Source organism: Notothenia rossii (assembly GCF_949606895.1).
Source record: "Notothenia rossii genome assembly, chromosome: 3".
NCBI classification, from domain to species: domain Eukaryota; kingdom Metazoa; phylum Chordata; class Actinopteri; order Perciformes; family Nototheniidae; genus Notothenia; species Notothenia rossii.
The window spans coordinates 52,788,510-52,805,349 of record NC_136901.1 but is presented as its reverse complement, the minus strand read 5'-3'; the positions used below and the strand labels follow the sequence as shown (position 1 = coordinate 52,805,349).

At 43.4% G+C, this 16,840-nt stretch overlaps 1 protein-coding gene across 1 annotated transcript; it reads right to left on the bottom strand.

Moving 5' to 3' along the window:
* Positions 1-6,352: 6,352 nt before the first annotated feature.
* LOC307032963 (uncharacterized protein) lies at positions 6,353-15,163 on the bottom strand (the record flags this gene model as incomplete). Its single annotated transcript, XM_079671234.1, has 6 exons — positions 14,905-15,163; positions 14,345-14,669; positions 14,011-14,075; positions 13,629-13,696; positions 13,335-13,378; positions 6,353-6,413 (listed from the first exon to the last, which is right to left on the bottom strand). The coding sequence occupies exons 1-6, from the start codon at positions 15,101-15,103 to the stop codon at positions 6,353-6,355; spliced, it is 762 nt and encodes a 253-aa protein (XP_079527360.1). The 5' UTR covers positions 15,104-15,163.
* Between the last annotated feature and the right edge of the window lie 1,677 nt (positions 15,164-16,840).

Sequence of the window (16,840 nt, the reverse complement as noted above, 5' to 3'; positions counted from 1 at the left end):
AATAACTACAGAACAATTATACAGAGTAGAATAAATGAAACAGAGAAGTCTATTTAAACAAGAATATAACTTACAGTGATTGCTGAGTCAGTATCGATAGTGTCCTCACCGAGTCTGGATGCACACTGAGTTATTCTGATTTGAAATGCGCTATTTAAAATGTTTTTCAGCTGGGAAGCGTTTTGCACTTCACGCAATCAGCAGAGTCTTCCTACCTATTGTAATGCACACTTGAGGGGCGTGACTCACTGAGACCTGAGTTACAGCTGGAGTTGAGCAGATCTGAGATTTTAAAATCTCTCAGAAATCGCCGTTTTAGCTACAATAACTACAGAACAATTATACAGAGTAGAATAAATGAAACAGAGAAGTCTATTTAAACAAGAATATAACTTACAGTGATTGCCGAGTCAGTATCGATAGTGTCCTCACCAGTGTTGGGTGTAACGCGTTACAAAAGTAACGGAGTTACAGTAATATATTACTTTTTGCTGTAACAAAGTAATGTAACGCATTACTAATGAAATGTGGGTAATATATTACCCGTTACAATGCTCAGTAACGCAGTTACAACACATTTTAACCCGAAATTAAATGGTTTTTTGTTTTTTAAGAATGTACTAACATAGCGAGACATTGCGACACCGGACAAATTGTGCGGGTAGATTAGTAAACCTGGTGTTTACCCTTCAGGCTTCGCGTTGAGATCTTCGGGGAAGTTGAACGTTATGCAACCATTCAAAAAAGAGAACGTAGCGAAAAATACTAACAACAAATTGCGTCAGGTGCGCGTGACCTGCTCCGCTGCGCGTGCATCATTTCCAAAGTGCTTCCACAGCAGTGATACACATCTGATCTGTGGATAATCATTTATACGAAAATGGTTAAAGCAACCATCACTAAACGCCAGCAACACTGCATCTACTGCAGACAGTAGCAACAGGTCAGATGCGGACATCACGTTACCCTCCGTTGTGGACACTAGCTTACTCCCGCCTGACTCGCCGGGCCCGGAGCAGCAGTCTTCGTCGCCCGAAACTACGCCGCCCCTCTGCGGCCCGCAGGTGCCAGGTATATCGAAACAACTACCCGCCTGTACAGTGGGGTAAGGCGGTCATTTTGCAGCTTGTGGTATACAAATAGACAATGGCTAGAATATTCATGTGAAAATAGTACCATATTCTGACATGCCTGTACAAATGTTGGGTCAAAAATAATGCATACAATAGCACAGATGCCTTCACCACGAATGGCTACAAAAATATCTCATATCCCAAGCTTATTATAAACGAGCTGATGTTGCAGCTGAAATGTTCTCCAGGTCACAAAGTCAACCTCACATGATGATGTGATACCAGTTTTCAAGAGCAGTAAATATTCTCTTCCCAGCGTATATGATGGGAGCAAGGTGATGATGTAGTAGGCTACATGGTTTTAATAATACTTTTGCCTTTCAATGTTTGCCATTTCAAACCATTAGCATGGTTTAAATCATATTTGCCCTGATTTACAATATGTTAACCTTCATTATAGTCCTTGACAGCGGTCTGTAGGCTACTGCTGTATTAACAACGTGTCACATGTTAAGAATTTACAATCAGAATCGAGTATTCAACTAAGCCCTGTAATACAAGTTGTTAGTAGCCTTAAGGGCCTACACAGTTGTTATGCTATACCACATTGCCCTTCACTGGATGCATAATGAGCTGCACTAAACTACATTTTAGCATTTAAAATACCTAGCTATTCTTTTGCGGTTATTTTGGTGAAAGTAACTAAAAAGTAACTAAAGTAGTGTAACTCATTACATTTCAGAGACAGTAATATTGTAATGTAACTTATTACTTTCAAAAGAGAGTAATAAGTAATATGTAATATATTACATTTTGGAAGTAACTTGCCCAACACTGGTCCTCACCGAGTCTGGATGCACACTGAGTTATTCTGATTTGAAATGCGCTATTTAAAATGTTTTTCAGCTGGGAAGCGTTTTGCACTTCACGCAATCAGCAGAGTCTTCCTACCTATTGTAATGCACACTTGAGGGGCGTGACTCACTGAGACCTGAGTTACAGCTGGAGTTGAGCAGATCTGAGATTTTAAAATCTCTCAGAAATCGCCGTTTTAGCTACAATAACTACAGAACAATTATACAGAGTAGAATAAATGAAACAGAGAAGTCTATTTAAACAAGAATATAACTTACAGTTATTGCTGAGTCAGTATCGATAGTGTCCTCACCGAGTCTGGACGCCCCCATGTCTTGATTGCCGGCCGGCGAAACAGCGGACATGAGGGGGTCCTGTCCCGAAAAGCTAGCTTGGCGTGCTAGCCGTCGGCGGAGGCTCTTGATGGTGAAGCGGGCACAATGCCCGCCCGAGCCGGGGTTGTCGATAGCCTCCTGGGCATGTTCCAGCCCGAGGCAGGACGAGCAGACCTGGTGTGAGTCTGTGCCTGATATCTTCAACCCGCAGCCGCAGAGCCGAGCCTCCGAGTCCCTGACTCCTCTGGTGTGAGGGAGAGAAGCGTCCATCTCGTTCGCCGTGGTGAAGGCGTGGAGAGGACCCGCTCGTAACAGGTATGTTGCTGAGAAAAAATCCTTCCCCACCTGTCGTTAATCCGGAGAAAAAATGTACGGTGTAGAATTTTATTCTCAAAGAATATTAACTGGTGTGTTAATACCCTTTTTATCTTCCCCTCCTCTGGTGTGAGAGAGAAAAAGAAAAAACCGTCCCCGCTACCTTGGTGTCGGTAGTGAGGAAAGGCAAGCTAGTAACAGGTGTGTTACCAGCTTGAAAAATCAAAACCTTACCTTTAATTCCGAAGAAATAAACGGCGAGGTAGATTGCAACACTAACTGGTGTGTTAGTATTAACAGTCTTCTTGCAGAAGTATAAAAGTAGCCGGCGAGCGCCCGTCGACCGAAGTTAGCTTAGACAGCTTGGTTCCGTCTGTGGACTGTGTGAGATAGCTCGGCTACCAATAGAGATGTGCTCTGAAGCGAGAAGAGGTGTTTGAATGATGCATGCGGCGTAGCGCAAGCTACTTATAGGGGGTAGATTCCCTGACGCTGACGTCAAGATCACCAGCCAATCAGGATTGGCGTAATGAGATTGATGCTTCTGTTTGCTCCGCGATGAGGCGCATCCCATAGTGAGACATCGAACGGAGTGTTACGAATGAGAACTCATCCACCAGTGGTAAACAGATTTAAATGTATTAAATCGATGTGTGTGGTTGTGGAAATACTGGACGTGACGTTGTGCAATTGTGTTGCCATGCAACGGCTTTGGTTCATGTTAATTTACAAACTCTTCGACTACAACCCGAGTTATATTTAAAACATTTTTAGAAGGCCTCGCGAAATACTTTAATGTAAATTAAAATGTGAAGGAATGTGTGTATAACAAAATACATCCGTCATAAACACAATACCGGAAACAGACGTAGTGATGTGACGTGTGATCCTCAGCTGATTGGATGTTTTAGCCGAAAGCATGTTGGGATATGGTGTTTATGCGATATGAAATCTGAAAACATGTTTTAAAAAAAAATAATACTTTATTCCGATTGTGCTTGCTTTTCTCTTTGGAAGTCATCACATAAATGCATTGTAAAACACGGTTCGGCTGCATTAAATATTAGACATCTGCCGTTGTTCTCTCTTTATAGAGCCCTGATGAGAAGACTTCTGGACAAACTGAAGAAATGCCGCCGAAACATACGTGACGTGGATCATAAATATATCAGCAATTAAACAACATCTTCAATTTATTTTCACACAATGCGTCTCCTCGCAGTATCAACACTAATTCGGCTGACTTTTATATTTGATCCAATCGGTAGATAGGCTGTATTTACACCATAATGGTGCACAGCTGACAGACAGGGACTTGTATTTGTTTAATTCTCTTTGAATATAAGAATGTAATTACTGAGTTGAGAGAATATTCAGGGGTTTTGGGTGATGGGAGACACATCTATGGAATCAGAAATTCAATAGCTTACCGTTAAATGACGGATATACCTTTCTGTCTGAAAATCAGATATTAATGTGAAATATTATACCAATATCCTGTAAAATTATGTGAAAACTTGAATAAAACTACACATATTCAGATGTTATACATGCATACATGTCCTACACTAATAATACAAATTATGTTATTATGGTATTGTATGCTGTGTGTATTTATTTCACAATAAAGTTAATAGTAATATTCTGTTTGATATTATGTTTTATTAACTAGACCACATTCTGATTAATGATGTGAAATATAAACCACCCTTAAATCAGACTTCAGTTACACCTGAGTAAAATTTAGGGAAGGTGATTGTCAAGTGCCAACAATCAGGAGAGATATTTGATAGTTGGTGCTTGAAAAGACTAAACATTTATCTGCAGATCCCTATAAAGTATATTCATTACTTGTTATTCTCTACTAATAGTTAATTAAAGACTGTATATAATGGCTATTTTGCACATCCCTTTCAGGATTTCCGTTTATTGACATACAGTATCATATACACAACTACATAAAAAACGTTATGCAATGAATGAAAAGCTTGGGTTGTAGGTTCCTCAACAATAAACTGTCATATTCTGCACATTCATTATACTATCTACCTACATCTTATAAGAGTAAAATACATATAATAGTGCCTTATTAGTTTGTCTGTTTTGCACATCCTCCTATTAATATCTGTGTACATCTGGCACTAAACAGTTTTATTGGAGAGATCACTTACAGCATCTTCTTGATTTTTTCTATTCTTTCTATATTTCTATCATTTTTCCTTTCCCCCTAAAATCTTCAATAGTGTGCTTTAACCACTAGGTGTCATTTTCTATCTATCTAGCTGTGCACCATTATGGGGTAAATAAAGCCTATCTACCAAATATATATCAAATATAAAATTCAGCCGAATTAGTATTTATACTGCAAGGAGACATATTTTGTGAAAATAAATGTAAGATGTTGTTTAATTGTTGAAATATTTATGATCCACGTCACGTATTCAGTTTCGGCGGCATTTCTTCAGTTTGTCCAGAAGTCTTCTCGTCAGGGCTCTATAAATAAATAACTATGGCAGATGTGTACTATTTAATGCAGCCGAACCCTGTATTACAATGCATTTATGTGATTGTAATGGAAACCTCTGTAGTAATGGAGAGTCAGGACTCAGAGAGACATGAGGAGAGCAGGAGCTTTGATGTCAAACACTGATGGTTTATTTTGAAGTATCGTCCGGAGAATTCACATCACATGTCACAGTAGCCAGAGGTTCTGAATTCACGGTAGAGTTGCCACGTCAATTCTGAAGAACTCTACCCTAGACCCATGTATTTAGCTAGTTCAGAGAGAATAATCAACATTGTGCATAACAAGATATAATCATAACTCCTCTATCAGCTGATCCAAAAGGCAGGAACAGGGAGACAGAACACTGAGAGCACAGCAGCCAAGGTTACAGGTGCGTGTGCTCAGTCAAGACAGTTTAAACTGATAAACTGGGTCAAAGTTATGGACCTTGGAAAATATTTCCTCAACAGTGATGACTTCCAAAGAGAAAAGCAAGCACACTCGGAATAAAGTTTTATTTTATTTGCTTGGCACTTCCGGGTATTTCTCCACTGGTTCTCCATGTTCACAATACCGTGTAACTGTCACGTTTGAAGGGACGAAATCGTGACATCTTCACGTCTCCCAGCACGGTAAATCGTCACATGTTCACATCTTGCCCTGATACCGGGTTGAACACAGCAGTGTTATCTAATACTGACCCTCAGTGTATATATTTGTGTATTTCGTAGTTAAAAAAGGTATTAAGCCCACATCTGAAGGCATAAAATGTTCTTATACCTTAAAGATCTCCAACCATCAAACAATCAATTATTCAAAATACTTGAGGCTGGAGTCCCAAATGGTCTCAGAATCTACACCTGAAAGAGGCTTCTGCCGGACAGAGGTGAGCAATAAACTTTGTCTTATAAGATCTGTCGTTTTGGAAAGTTCCTGAACCTGACCAGCTATTGTTGTCCCTATAAGTTAATTTCTTAATTGATATCAATAGCAACGAGGAAAAAAAACAGCCTACAAAGTTGGGTTGTTGTCTTCAGGTCAAATCTGACAGATTTACTAGTTGTATCAATCATAACTTGTATCAATCATGACTGTATTGAACAATATGGTGAGTGCCTTGCTAACACTGTAAATGATGAAACATATGTTTATAAACAAATACTTTTATTTTGATTTCAAATATATTTATATATGATTTATTTATGAGATTTTTGAAATGAACTAGTTCGTCAACAGAACTTCATCATTTACAACACAACAACGAACATTTAGGACACTTTCATGTTTATATTCATGTGCGGTTCCCAGGATGGTGGCCAGGTCTTTTTGCTGAAAGAAAAACAAGGCAAAAAAACAAACAGTTAGACATTTTTTTTCAATTTCTGAAATATGTTGAGTATACGAAATCCTTTCAAATGTCTTCTCAACCCTAAGAAGTCCCATACACATAACGGTCTGTTTTTCAAATCCTGGATGCTAGGCCTGTCGGTCGGGACTTTAGTGCCTACTCTTGTTCCGACTTTCCAAGGAAACTGAGGGTGATCCTTATGCTGCTAAGCTTCCAACCACAGAAACGTATTCAGCGTGTTTTTTTTTTTTATGTTGTCTGTGGGACAGCAGTGTTTTAAATGTTGTTTACCCCAAACCAAACTGCATTATTTTAATTCTATGATAAGCAGTTCACCTGATTCCTTCAACAATAATGATGACCATAACTATAGGTTACTTACGTAACCCCAGTTCTCAGAGTAACATGAAGTGAGATGTCTCACTATGGGATGCGCCTCATCGCGGAGCAAACAGAAGCATTAATCTCATTACGCCAATCCTGATTGGCTGGTGATCTTGACGTCAGCGTCAGGGAATCCACCCCCTATAAGTAGCTTGCGCTACGCCGCATGCGTCATTCAAAATAAGCACCTCTTCTCGCTTCACCATAGCAAGGAGGGCCGTCTGGTGAGACATCTCACTTCATGTTACTCTGAGAACTGGGGTTACGTAAGTAACCTATAGTTCTCATTCATAACACTCCGTTCGATGTCTCACTATGGGATATTGTAGCTCCCGTATTGCCAGACGAGCTTATCTCAAAAGTCACCAAGACCAACCAGAACTTAACAGTTAGAGCTCTAACTCAGCAGGGGGCCCAGCACTGCATGGGCCACACTGGGAGCAAAGACGTCTAATCTGTAAAAGCGGACAAAAGTGAGCGGCGAGGACCAGCTCGCTGCTGCACAAATGTCTTGGATGGAAACACCCCTGAACAAAGCCCAGGATGTAGCCAGACCACGAGTCGAATGAGCAAGCAAACCCGAAGGTGCCTGCAGACCCTGACTCGTGTAAGCCAAAGCAATTGCCTCCACAATCCAGTGAGAGAGCCGTTGCTTAGTAACAGGCTTGCCCTTCTGAGGGTTAGCCCAGGACACAAAGAGTTGGTCATTATGACGAAACTCTTTTGATCTGTCCATATAAGTGCGTAAAGCACGGACTGGACATAGCAAATTCGGCTGCTGTTCCCCGGAGGGACACAGTGGCGGAGGAAATGCCTCAATGTCAAAGGGGGTACATGAACCAACCACCTTAGGTATAAAGGCAGGGTTGGGCTTCAGCAACACTCTCGTTAACCCTCGGGCGAACTGAGTGCATGAAGGATGTACAGATAGCGCATGAATGTCACTGACTCGCTTGGCGGATGCCAGGGTCAGTAACAGCACTGTCTTGAGTGACAGGTGCTTCATGTCAGCTTCTTCCAGGGGTTCAAATGGGGCTCGAGTGAGCCCATCTAAAACCACTGTCAAGTCCCATAAGGGCACCAGTGACCTGGAAACAGGAAGGAGCCTGCGAGCTCCCTTCATAAAACGGCAGACCAGAGGATGCTGGCCGGCCGTCTTACCCTCAAAACCCACATGGCATGCAGCAATAGCAGCCAGGTAGACTTCGATCGTGGAGAAAGCTCTGTGTTTATCAATTAGGTCCTGTAGAAATGATAAAATCACTCCCACAGGGCATTGAAAAGAGGTGTGCCCTTTTTGAAGGCACCAGTCCTCAAACACCCTCCACTTACAGTCATAAAGAGACCTAGTGGAGGAAGCAGGAGGACCGGAGGCCAAATGTGCGCGAGCGCGTCCACGCCTAATGGTGCGTTTTGATCGCGCATTGAAAAGAAAAGCTGACAGTGAGAATTTTCTTTTGATGCGAACAGATCTACCGCGGCTCGGCCGTAACGCACCCACAGCTGGCTCACAACCATTGGATGTAGAGTCAAGTCTGCATATAGTGGTACACCCCGGGACAGCAGGTCTGCCCCGAGGTTCATCACACCCGGTACGTGCGTCGCTCTCAGAGAGAGAGGAGACGGCCGCAGCTCCACAAGATCAGTTTGCGTGCCAGCATGTGTAACTGGAGAGAGCGCAAACCCCCTTGTCGGTTTATATACGATATTGTGGTCGTATTGTCCGTCCTCACAAGGACATGGTGTCCTCTGAGAAAAGGCAGAAAGCGTTTTAGGGTGAGGAACACCGCTAAAAGCTCCAGGTAATTTATGTGCGACCGCTGGAGGTCTCGGCTCCAGAGACCCCTCACCGGACGACCTTCGTAAATACCTCCCCAGCCTGTCAGACATGCGTCTGTGGTGACCACCTTCCGTGAAAGGACAGCACCCATAGGCACGCCCCGTACCAGAAAAGTCGGGTGCAGCCAGTGGCGCAGTGCCATTACGCATTTCACAGTAACCATCACTCTCCGTGCTCCATGACGCGCGGGGTTTAGTTTTAGAGCGGCTACCCAGCGCTGAAACTCCCTCATGTGTAACCGTCCCAGCCGTACAACCAGGATGGCTGACGCCATGAGCCCCAGTAACCGCAGGCATGATCTGAAAAGAACATGTTTGCGCAGCTGGAAATGAGCGAGGCAAGCTCTGAAAGCTTTCACTCTTTCCGCTGACAGGCGGGTGTGAACCCAGGAAGAGTACAGTCTGTGCCGGGCACAACATACTTTTTTCTGTGTTTATTATGAAACCCAGGTTGAGCAGGTGCTTTACGAGGACATTTGTCTGCGTAATAGCCTCCTGTTCCGACTGTGCGAGAAGCAGCCAGTCGTCTAGGTAGGTTGCCAGGCGAATACCCTGTTGTCTTAACGGGGCTATCGCGGCTTCCGTACATCGTACAAACACTCTTGGACTGAGAGACAGACCGAAGGGAAGTACTCTGTATTCGTAACAGATCCCCTGAAATGCGAACCTCAGATATTTCCTGTGTGGGTAATATACTGGGATGTGGAAATACGCATCTTTCAGGTTGACTGATGTAAACCAGTCGTTTTGTCGCACGAGACGCAGCAGAGATGTGTGAGTGAGCATTCTGAATTTGTATCTTCTTAGATATTTGTTCAGAGCCCTCAAATCTAGTATTGGCCGAATTCCGTTCCCTCCCCGTTTGGGAACGAGGAAATACTTGGAATAAAAGCCGCTCTGACTCTGCTCGGCGGGTATTATAGATATAGCCTCCTTTTCTAGAAGTGAGAGAATCTCTCTTTCTAGAATGTGGGCTGACTCCCCTCGGGCCTGTGAATACAGAACGCCCGAGAAGCAAGGGGGGGTGACAGCGAATTGGAGTCTGTAACCCCGTGTAACTGTCTTGAACACCCAAGCAGACGTTGTGAGCATCTTCCACTGTTCGCTCCTTAGAGCCAGCGGAGATGTCACGTCTTTTGCCCTCTGAGTCTCTATTTGTTGTGTTATGGGGCCCTCTAGTGTCTGAACATGGTGGTACCCCGATTTGACAGTCCCCACCGACACTGCGCATGCGCGTGGCGGCGGTGCCTTCACAGACCCGTTCATCGTCCGCCTTTTGAGAGAGGCCGTAGCTGCTCTCAAAAGGGGAACAAATGGTGGGCTGTTTATTGGTTTTATTGTTTTCTCTTTCATTTTTCTGAGCTGCGCCCTCAGCCTGAGGCCTGGATGCGTCAGCGGAAAATGCTTTATCTGAGAAAACAGAGCAATATTGTGACATGTGTTTTGGTGCACTTGAGGATGGCTTTGAGGCATCTCTCGAGGCAGCGGGAACACATCTGGAGCTGGGGAACCTTCCAGCTCCATCACCGAGGGAAGAAGAGGAGGCTGTCAGGCCGCCAGCTTCTTCTTCCTCGCCTGCTGGCCGAAATTCCGGGTTGGCTGCGCCTGGGCTGCAGCCGGAACCGGAGACTTTCTGGGCCAATTCGCCTTCGTCTCCTGCCTGGGCTGGGGACTCGGGGCGGGCCGCGACCTCTGCTGTTTCGGTACTTTAAACCGAGCAGCTGAGGTAGCTTGGGCGAGGGACTGCCGCTGTGAAGGCAGCGGCTGGACCCATCGAGGAAGACAGAGGTGGAGGGCCTCGTCTTCCTTCTTCTTGGACTCGCATCTCTTCTGCATAGAAGCGAGCGCAGATCCAAAAATCCCCTCGGGAACGATGGGCATGTCCAGCACATCCTCTCTTTCCCGGTCTGGGAGGTTGGTGAGGTTGAGCCATCTAGCTCTTTCCTGCACCACCATAATTCCCATTGCCTTTCCCGTGGCCTGGACGGCGCAGCGTTGAACGCGGAGACAGATGTCCGTGATCGCGGCTATCTCGTCCAGTACTGCCGGTCCAGGATTACTCGATAGATCCTCGCAGAGCTCCGCTTGGTAAGCGGTTAGCAGCGAGGAAATGTTCAAAGCCCTGGCAGACAATGCTGCGGCTCTGTAGGACCGTTCAGTCATGGTTGACTGGAACCGGTCCGCCTTTGCCGGCAGCGTGGGGTTCCTGCTCGGTGTAGTCGCCATCCTCGGGAGGAGGTGAGCTGCCACCAGTGGTTCCATCGGCGGTATGCGGAGCAGGCCGAGCCTCTCCATACCGTCGCAGTCTAGGGGAGGAGGCACCCTGGATTGGGGCCTTGTTGCTGAAGGGCCGGTCTCTCCACGAGACCGACACCTCATCCAACATCTCCGGGAAGACCAGCAGGAGTTGCCTCTTTGTCCTCGTTGCTTGGGGCAAATTTTTCCCCTCGTAACGGGACCTGTAGGTCTCCTTGGCCATTTCGGGCCATGGGATGTCTATTCTGGCTGCGGCACGCTGACACACGGCCTGCAGGTCTATACTCAGACAGGGCGAAGCTGGTGTGCTATCGCCCGGGAGAGCAGCCATCGCTCCCGGCTTTGCAGCCTGAGCTGATGACACGAAGACATCATCGTCTTGCTCATCAGAGTCGGACAGGAGGAATCCAGAGGTTTCATCCTCTTCGTCCTCCATGTAGTCCAACTCCGGGACATCATCCGCGGGCGAGACCATGGTGAGGTCCAGTTGGGAGCCCCAGCTTGACACAGCGCGGGGCTCCGCTCGCACGTCCCTCGCTGCCACCGAGTCCCAGCCTGACACGGCGCGGGACTCCGGTTCTGCAGCTGCCACTACTGATGAGCCCCAGACCGACACAGTGCGGGGCTCCATCTCTGTGGTGGACGCTCCCGTGTCCTGATTTCCGTCCGGTAAATCAGAGGACATCAGGGAGTCCTGACCCGACAAGCTAGCTTGGCGTGCTAGCCGTCGGCGGAGGCTCTTGATGGTGAAGCGGGCACAATGTCCGCACGAGCCGGGGTTGTCGATAGCCTCCTGGGCGTGTTCCAGCCCGAGACAGGACGAGCAGACCTGGTGTGAGTCTGTGCCTGATATCTTCAACCTGCAGCCACAGAGCCGAGCCTCCGAGTCCCTGACTCCTCTGGTGTGAGGGAGAGAAGCGTCCATCTCGGTCGCCGTGGTGACGGCGTGGAGAGGACCCGCTCGTAACAGGTACGTTGCTGAGAAAAAATACTTCCCCAACTGTCGTTAATCCGGAGAAAAAACAACGGTGTAGAATTTTATTCTCAAAGAATATTAACTGGTGTGTTAATACCCTTTTTATCTTCCCCTTCTCTGGTGTGAGAGAGAAAAAGAAAAAACGTCCTCGCTACCGTGGTGTCGGTAGTGAGGGAAGACAAACTAGCAACACGTGTGTTGCTAGCTTGAAAAAATCAAAACCTTACCTTTATTCCCGAGGAGAAAACGGCGAGGTCGATTTGCAATACTAACTGGTGTGTTAGTATTAACAGTCTTCTTGCAGAAGTATATATAGAAGTAGCCGGCGAGCGCCCGTCGACCGAAGTTAGCTTGGATAGCTTGGTTCAGTCTGTGGACTGTTAAGCTAGCCCGGCTACCAATATAGAGATGTGCTCTGAAGCGAGAAGAGGTGTTTGAATGACGCATGCGGCGTAGCGCAAGCTACTTATAGGGGGTGGATTCCCTGACGCTGACGTCAAGATCACCAGCCAATCAGGATTGGCGTAATGAGATTAATGCTTCTGTTTGCTCCACGATGAGGCGCATCCCATAGTGAGACATCGAACGGAGTGTTATGAATGAGAACTGCATATTGGACATTGTTGACATTCAAGCTGGTCACAATTTAGCATGTCATTTAAGTCTTCGTAACTATTATTAGTAAAAACACACTTAACATTAGATTTAGGTGTTGACAAAGCTACATCTCTCTTTAGGCTATCACCAATGCCACATATTGAAAAGGGCCCAATCGTGCTTTTTGGGGTTTTCCATTTCCAGTAGTGTGTTGATTACGTAATTGTGAATGTAAAGGGACTGCAAAAGCTTAATAGAAAAAGTTCCCCCAGAGTTTCTCTCCAACACACCTGACTGAAACTAATTCCTACATTAAACGTAATAGACTAAGGGGCAGGACGTATCCAAGCGGTTGGCTCTGGTTTCAGACAGAGGGTGAAAAGAGGTGCAGCAGCACAGGCAGTATGAGAACAATAAAGAGCTTTTTGAACATTTCAGAAGGAAAAACGTAATACTAATGAACCTGGAAATTAACAGACTATGTCCTCTTTAAGTTCTCTCAGTCTATAATTACAAAGCAACCCTGATTTCTCGGATTTCTGAACTTAAAATGGTGCAGGTGCTTATTACATGAACTTAAATAACTCACAATTCATGGCAAAACTGACAACTTAAATAGATAGATAGAGATTTATTGTCTCCCTTGGGAGAGATTTGCCTTGGGCAGTCGAGAGAATACACATAAACACAGGTATACATATAGAACAACCAGAGTCACAGATACACTACAAAGATCACATGGCATACATAAGGTATACAAACATACAGGTGTACCCGTTACACTCCATTATTAATTAGGCCGAACTGTCAATTTATTGACAATTGAGTTAAACAAGAAATCTGAACTTACCATGCAGTGCAGGGCAGCCAATGGACCAGAACTTCTTTACAGCCCTTTGAAACAGAATAGAGGACAAAAACTAAATATAAATTATTTTAATTTATAATTTAATACTTCATTGCATTTCATCCCCCAGGATTTTAAAATGGTAAATGTTTGGATTAATGTAAGACCTCCCAGAGAACAGCTCAACATGTAATTGTTGAATTTCTGACAAAATTCAACAATTTGAAAACTATTATGTTTGTTGTGTTGAAGGTCCATACCTGTTGTGTACTTCATGCAAACAATATAGCTACTAACCTTACTTTCACGTGTCTTTGACACAGATTGCACTGGAAACGTGTCCAGTTTGCTGTGATATTCACACACTGTAAAGAAACATGAAGTTAAATTGTCCATAAATCCAAAACTTGATATCATGTATGGTCTTGCAAACTTTTAAGTTGGGTTTTCAAGTTGAAAAACACCATTTGTAATGCCTCAAACAAATGCATGTCATAATTTTCCCATACTTTATATGACATAATGCACCTCTTGGGTACCACAAATGACCACATAGTGAATCACAGATTATCTCCATATGCCACAAAGCTTTTTTTAGGAATCAAAATAACTATTATTATGTCAAAAGTTGTATAGTTTTTTTATTACAGATCTGTAATGCCTGTATTTTTTTTCATACCTTCCTCCTTGTTTTGTTTTTTCTTGCCTCGCTTCTTTTTTGCTGATATTTTAACAGCTCTCTTTCTATAAAGAGAAACAAAAAACAAGTGTTAATTGCAAAAGTCATGTGGTGTGTGCTTTGCAAACCAGGGAAGTACTTGCGAGAACACTTACATTTTAAGAAAAAGTTGGAAAAGCAAAGAATGAAAAATCTTCTGGCTTAGAGGCCAGTTGGTGGTGCTACTTTTCTTTTTACACTGGCACTTTTTTTTAACCGTTCTATATCTCATATTGTATCAAGAGTCAAGATTTCCCTCATTGTTCTACATCATATATTCTATATTGAGACCTACCTGTCGATTGCTTTTTTCTCTGCCTCAAACTCTTCTTTCTCCACTTCCACCACCTGTTCTTTCTCCTTGCCTGCCTCCATCTCTCCTAACACCACCGGTCCAAACTCTTCCTCTGAGTCTTTCTGTCCCTCCAGCTCTCCTCTCTCCAGTCCTTCACTCAATAATCTGTCTGTCTGTGTCTCTATGTCCCCTTCTGTCTCCATCTCCTGCATCTCAGTAGTTCCCTCAGTCTCATCCATTTCACCTCCCTCCCCCTGTTCTGTCTGGTCATCTTCTTCTCCAGTCCTTTCATGCTGCCCTAGACCCTCTGTCTCAGGATCCCATGCTTTGAAGTTAAACAAAGCAGACAAACAAGACATTAAAGATGTAGTGCAGGGTTGAAAATATGATTAACCAAAAAATATTAAAGTTTAACAAAGAAAAAGGAATAAATGAATTGCCCAAAACCAATTTAGGTTGTCTAAAATATTATCTAACTGACATTTCTATCTGATCCATCTGGATAGGTACACAATACAGGATTAAACTTAATAAAGAATCATGAATGTTCTGTGAACTACCTTCTAAAAAGCCTTCAAAAAGGCAAACCATTTTCTCCAGGACCGCATGGGCTACCAGTGGCAGCTCGAAGGGGCACTGGAGCTGGGCCGTCCACTTCTTATTTTTATTGTGGTACTTCCCCCAGAAGAGGAGAGGAAAGTACCCAAGGGCCTTCAGTTTTTCGACCTTAAAAACAAAGAAAAACATATAGACAAACATCACACAAATAGATACAGACAGAGATAGATTTTCCAGGCAGTGTTAAAAAGGCAAGACTTTAAAAAAGAGAGTTGTCATTCCACTCTCTATAGTGTGTCTTAATCAGAGAGAAACATCAGAGCAACACCACTACTATTTTCTAAAGAGACAATTGTTTTCCTGTTCTGTTTTGCCATTCATTAGCATCTGCCATGAAGTTATAATCACTCTACCACATTACAAGTGAACCAAAGGAGACACCTCTTAACCACACCGCATTGGCCGTCGGCCATGTTTTTGTGGTGTGTCCCGCATCATTGGCATTTTCTGCCATTCCCAACAACCTTTGCTGATGATTCAACATGTTGAATTTGCAGCAGAGCTGTCTGAAAAATAAGCTAGCTTAAGGAAATCTGTGCACAAGAAGAAAAACGGACTTGAGGAAAACTAACTACTACAGTCCAAAGGCTCACACAAAGTCTTTTCATTTCTTATCTCATCTGGTCGTTCTATTACTCAGATATTCCCAACGAGAAGCTGAGTGGAGAGTGTTGTGAAAATGTTTTAAGGAGTGTATCACAAACATTGCCTTTATTTCTAGAGCCTTATGTATTTTGTTGTCCCTTTTGAAATGAGGAAGACATACTTCTGCCTACTGCTGTTATGGAGAGTAAAATCCTCTTATGCAGGTGCAGAGTGTAAGTGAGAGTTGGCAGTACGTTTTAATCTGTGTGTTGTTTGACCTTCTGGCTTAAACGTAGGCAACGTGAGGATACCATACGTCGCTACTAGTTCTTTGATGTTGGTTGGTGAGTCAGAACATTTAGTTTAAAATTGCTTTGGGGGGTGGGGATGAATGGCAAACAATGTTGACAGGGCTAAAGTCAATGTATCGTTTTTTATATTTATACTAGCTAATTATTGAAATATTGCAAATGCATTTGGGTTAATGAAATCTTGACACATAATTGAATGACATTTCAAAAGTTGTTCCTTCCCTGTACAATATAGATTCAATTAATATTTATCTAATGTTGTGGGACAGTAACCTTCAATGGCTGACCAAAATAAAATAAAATGTTTATTACCACCAGGGCAGAATTATCGAATATCTTCGATTGATTTCTCGACCGGTGTACTTTTTGGGCCCATTCTTTTGCTTTCTGCCGGAAATCCTTCACACTGAGGAAGTGAGAGGGAAAGAGGGAGTAGGAAGGACATACTTACTTTTTCTGATAGAAAGAGAGTTATAAACAGTTGGGAAACAAAGTATTGCTTATTTCTTTCTTTTAACCATATATATTATAATATAATATAATACTTCCCAAAAAAATGAATTGGAAAATCAATTAAATTCAACTGATTGTACAGACTGACAAAATATGCTACCAAGTAAATGTACCGGATCATTTATTCAGCAGGCTAACCAAGTTAGGATATCTAATTAACAGTATACAGAGGGGCCACATTCACTTTATCTAACTATTTGTAGCAATTCATATTTTAATTGACACTATGAATGTCCATTATATGGCCTCATATATAATCATAATACAATATTATTCATTTTTTAAAATCAAAATATTGTTATTTAAAAGAACCAACAGTCAAACTTTTCAATGGAACAGACACATGCAGTAAATGTAATGTTCTAAAAAACACCTATACTGTGATGCACATTTGTGGAGTGACAAAACTCTTTCCATCTTTTATTAGAAAAAAGTCACCACTTTGTTCGCCACTTTTATTGTATTGGGT